Source organism: Onychomys torridus, chromosome 6 (genome assembly GCF_903995425.1).
Source record: "Onychomys torridus chromosome 6, mOncTor1.1, whole genome shotgun sequence".
In the NCBI taxonomy this organism is placed as follows: domain Eukaryota; kingdom Metazoa; phylum Chordata; class Mammalia; order Rodentia; family Cricetidae; genus Onychomys; species Onychomys torridus.
This window is the reverse complement of record NC_050448.1, coordinates 33,930,695-33,934,628: the sequence shown is the minus strand read 5'-3', so window position 1 is coordinate 33,934,628 and position 3,934 is coordinate 33,930,695. Positions and strand designations below refer to the sequence as shown.

General features: G+C 49.2%; 1 protein-coding gene across 1 annotated transcript; it reads left to right on the top strand.

Annotated features, from left to right (window-relative positions):
* The first annotated feature begins 351 nt into the window (after positions 1-351).
* On the top strand, positions 352-2,103 carry LOC118586142 (RNA exonuclease 1 homolog). The gene has a single exon (XM_036191314.1). The coding sequence runs from the start codon at positions 352-354 to the stop codon at positions 2,101-2,103; it is 1,752 nt and encodes a 583-aa protein (XP_036047207.1).
* Positions 2,104-3,934: the final 1,831 nt, after the last annotated feature.

Below are 3,934 nucleotides of genomic sequence, written 5' to 3'. Positions count from 1 at the left end.
TGCGATGGAATTGAGGTGGTGGTGATTAGGATCAAAATGCAAGGTATAAAGTTCTCAAAAGAAATTATAAAGATATATGGTAAAATAAGAGTCACATAAACAGGACAAAGTGGAACCAGGAATTCCAATTGATCCAGTAGCTCCACCCTTCCTGGTAGGAGGAGCCCAATATTCCGGAAGCTGTCTAGAGGATAGTAGATCAAATGTGATTGGATGCGTCGGGTAAGACTAGACAGGGATTTCCGCCCTCCGCCTTGTACATAAGGACTTCAGTGAAGCCTGCCCCTTCACTCCCGCTCAGGTAGGCGAGTCGATTCTTCCGGAACTACGGAACTCCTTCTCAAGGGGAGCATGAGCCGGAAAGCTACAGCACGAAGCTGCTTTGCACCAGTGCATCCCGAAGAAGCCAGGATAGTGGTAGTCCTTCCAGTTGGGGACCTCCTGCTGTCTTGCTACCAGTGCCCCAGAAAGTGCTTCGAACACCCCCATTTCGTTGTGGTCCTGGAGCCTTCACCGAGGCCTGGCCCTGGGGTGCACCCCTGCTGGCCTTTGGCTCCTTGGGAGTTTCTGCAGTGGCGACCCCAGCAGGATAGGAGGAAGCTGCTGTACCCTCAGACGTCGACGTCGTCCCGGTCTTCCTCAGCGTCAGCGAGAGGGAAGAGGAGACTTATCCACATGGCCAACAGCACCACAGCTGCCAAGAGGACTTTTAGCAACAGCAGAGCCGCCGCTCCGCCGATGTACTTTACGTACGTCGTCACCCCGCAGCAAGCCGCCTACAGCTATTCTTTGTTCGGAGTGAAGAAGCTCACCCTCACCAAGGAGCATAAGGACAGGATCCCGGCTGCCATGCGTCAGCACTACTTGGGCCTGTTCACCGAAGAATGCCTCAAGTTCTCCTCTTCGTACCTGGAGGCCATCGAGAAGGCGCAGTCAGAGGAGAAGGTGGTCTATGACCAAAGTCCCGGCAAGGACAAGTACCTGAATGTCGCCCTGCACACCCTGAAAAAACTCAGGGGCCTGGTTCCCAGTGCCGTGCCAGGTCTCAGCAAGGCCACGCTGTACAGCCGCCTGAGGAGCTATATGCTCTCGGAGGAGGATCTCCAGAAGCATGGCTTCCCGTTCGCACATCCCGAGAAGCCCGGGGCTGCGCTGCTCTTCAAGCAAGAGCAGCGTCGGAGTCCGACCCACACGACCTGCTGCCGCTGTAGTACTGAGTATCGCGTGTCGTCCTCTGGCCGCTGCCTCAGCCCCGAACCCTGCGTGTTCCACTGGGGGCGCAGAGCCTTCGTCCGGGTGCTCGGCGGCTTTGAGTCGCGGTACTCGTGCTGCCAGGCGTTCGTGGGAGCCACCGGCTGCACGGTGGCCAAGCAGCACGTGCAGGACGGCAGGAAGAGCAACTTGCATGGCTTTGCCAAGACCTTCCCCAAGAAGGACTGGGAGGCTCACGCGGGCATCTACGCCCTGGACTGTGAGATGTGCTACACCACGCACGGCCTGGAGCTCGCCCGCGTCACAGTGGTGGACACGGACTTGCGAGTGATTTACGACACCTTCGTCAAGCCGGACAATGAGATTGTGGATTACAATACCATCTATTCTGGAGTGACCGAGGCGGACCTGGCAAACACCAGCGTTAGGCTGCGGGATGTCCAGGCCATGCTCCTGAGCCTGTTCAGTGCTGAAACCATCCTCATCGGACACAGCCTGGAGAGTGACCTGCTGGCTTTGAAGTTAATCCACGGCACAGTGGTGGACACATCTGTGCTCTTTCCCCACTACCGGGGTCTTCCCTACAAGCGCGCCTTGCGAAGCATCGCCTACCAGTACCTTAACCTGACAATCCAGAACCACAGCAGTGGACATTGCTCTATCGAGGATGCCAGTGCCTGCATGCAGCTGGTGACCTGGAAGATGAAGGAAGACGCCAAGTTCTTCAGCCCTCCTCAGCAACAGGCCACTTGCTCAAAGTGCGCGCTGCAGCAGAAGCTGGTTTGCATCAGCCGACATACCCAGACACCAGAAGTGCCCGGGACGCTAGACAAGCTGCAACCAGAGGAACGAGGCACAGACCTACCCCACACTCCCCAGCTAGAGACTTGAGGACTTCTTGTGAATTGATTATGGGTTGTAGGGGGTTGAGGAATGACCTTCGTAGAGTTGCTAAACTTTTAGTCCAAGCCTGATGCATTGCAGAGTTATTTGCTACCTTGTGGGGTAAGGCCGCGTACTGCTTGCCCTGTTGTGGATGTGAAAAGAGAATGAGTTTAGTTAAGTCATGCCACACCCAGCTAAAGGGGTGAGGAGGAAATGCCGCTGGTTCCAGAACTTTCTCACAGAGCTGACAAAGGAAAACAGCCTGCTTGACTCAGAGGTGAGACCATTTTGATTGACAAGGAGCGACAGAGCTGTTAACTGTGACTTTAAGATTAACTTTGCCTAGTAAAAGCAACCACTCCTAGTCTGTCGGGTCCTCAGTGCTTTGAGAATGTCGATGAAATGTGTTGGAAATAGCTAGTTCTGAGCAACACTGATAATCTCTTCATTTTCAGGAGGATTTTTGTTGCTGTTGTTCTTAGAGTTAAAATAGTTAGATTTCTTGGGGGAGTAACTTGTTTTTCTACATAACAATTATAAAATGGAAGTGGTTTTTGAATGATTTTTAAGAACTTGGTTGAAAATTGATTGAATATTTCCACTAGAAGATAACATGGACCAAAACACCTTTTATTTCTGCTTCTGATGTTTTTTAAAGGAAATCAAATGCATTTTTGTCCTAACTATAAAGAAAGTCACCCTAGAGCTGTATGCAAGCTAGTGTGTTTTAGAATATTCAAGGAGAGAAAATAACTGTTTTTATCATCTACCTTTTAGATGATATAGTTTAAGTTTAGTAAGGAATGTTAATGTTTGTACAAGCCAATAAAACTTTATAGGTTCTTTATGTCTAAGCCAGGAATCAGAGCTGATTAGCATTAAGAACTTTGCATTTAGGATTTGTGTCTAAATGTTCAATATAATACTATTTTCCCCCCTGCCTCACCTGTGGCTTACTGTGTGGCCCAGGGCTGGCTTTGAAGTTGTTTCTGCTACCTCTAGCATGTGATTACATTTGTAATTACCATACCTGGCTAATGTTCCTCAAGTACTTTTTCAAAAATAAATCCTAAATTTCCAGAGCAAAACTAAAGCAAAAGCTCTGTTCTTTGGACTAACAACTGCTGCCCATGTGATCTCTGGTTTGTAATCTTATATCTGACTCCCAAATAAAGTTCTTTTCTTTTTTAAGTAGGAATTGGTGCCCATGTGTTTGTTTAAATTTTATTATGATGGGATTAGGGTTTGAGTTAGGCCCAGGCTAGGGGCCACTAGATTGCCAGGACAGGAGATTGTGGCCTAGAATCGGGATTCCTGGACTTTAGAGGGCTCAGGCTTGAGTGTTCTGGCTTCCAGAATTTGCTTTCCCAATCCCGTTTGGACCTCTGTGACTTGAGATAGCAAAGGCAATCCCTTATCAGACCCCAGAGCCTTCTCTCTGCCTAGCTAGTCAGCTCCCAAATCACAACACAGAGACTTATTAATTATGAAAGCTTGGCCGATAGCTTAGGTTTGTTTCTAACTAGCTTTTATAACTTAAATTAACCAGTATCTTTTAGCCTACTTTCTGATGCCTTTCATACCCATCCTTCTTGCTCTGCATCCTAGTGTCTCCAACCTTCTCCCCAGAGTCCTCTCTGTCTCCAGAAGTTCTGCCTATACCTCCTGCCTAGCTATCGGTCATTCAGCTCTTTACTACACCAATCAGAGCAACACATCTTCACACAGTGTACAAATCTGCAACATTCACGTCTCTGGTACTGATGGACATAGTCTAGGTAGGCTATCTAGGGCTGCCCTGCTTTGTGTTCTGTCCTTTAGAAGGCAGAGACAGAAT

Bases quoted from the DNA above. Each gene is read 5' to 3' on its own strand.
- LOC118586142 (XM_036191314.1), top strand. From the start codon at position 352: ATGAGCCGGAAAGCTACAGCACGAAGCTGCTTTGCACCAGTGCATCCC.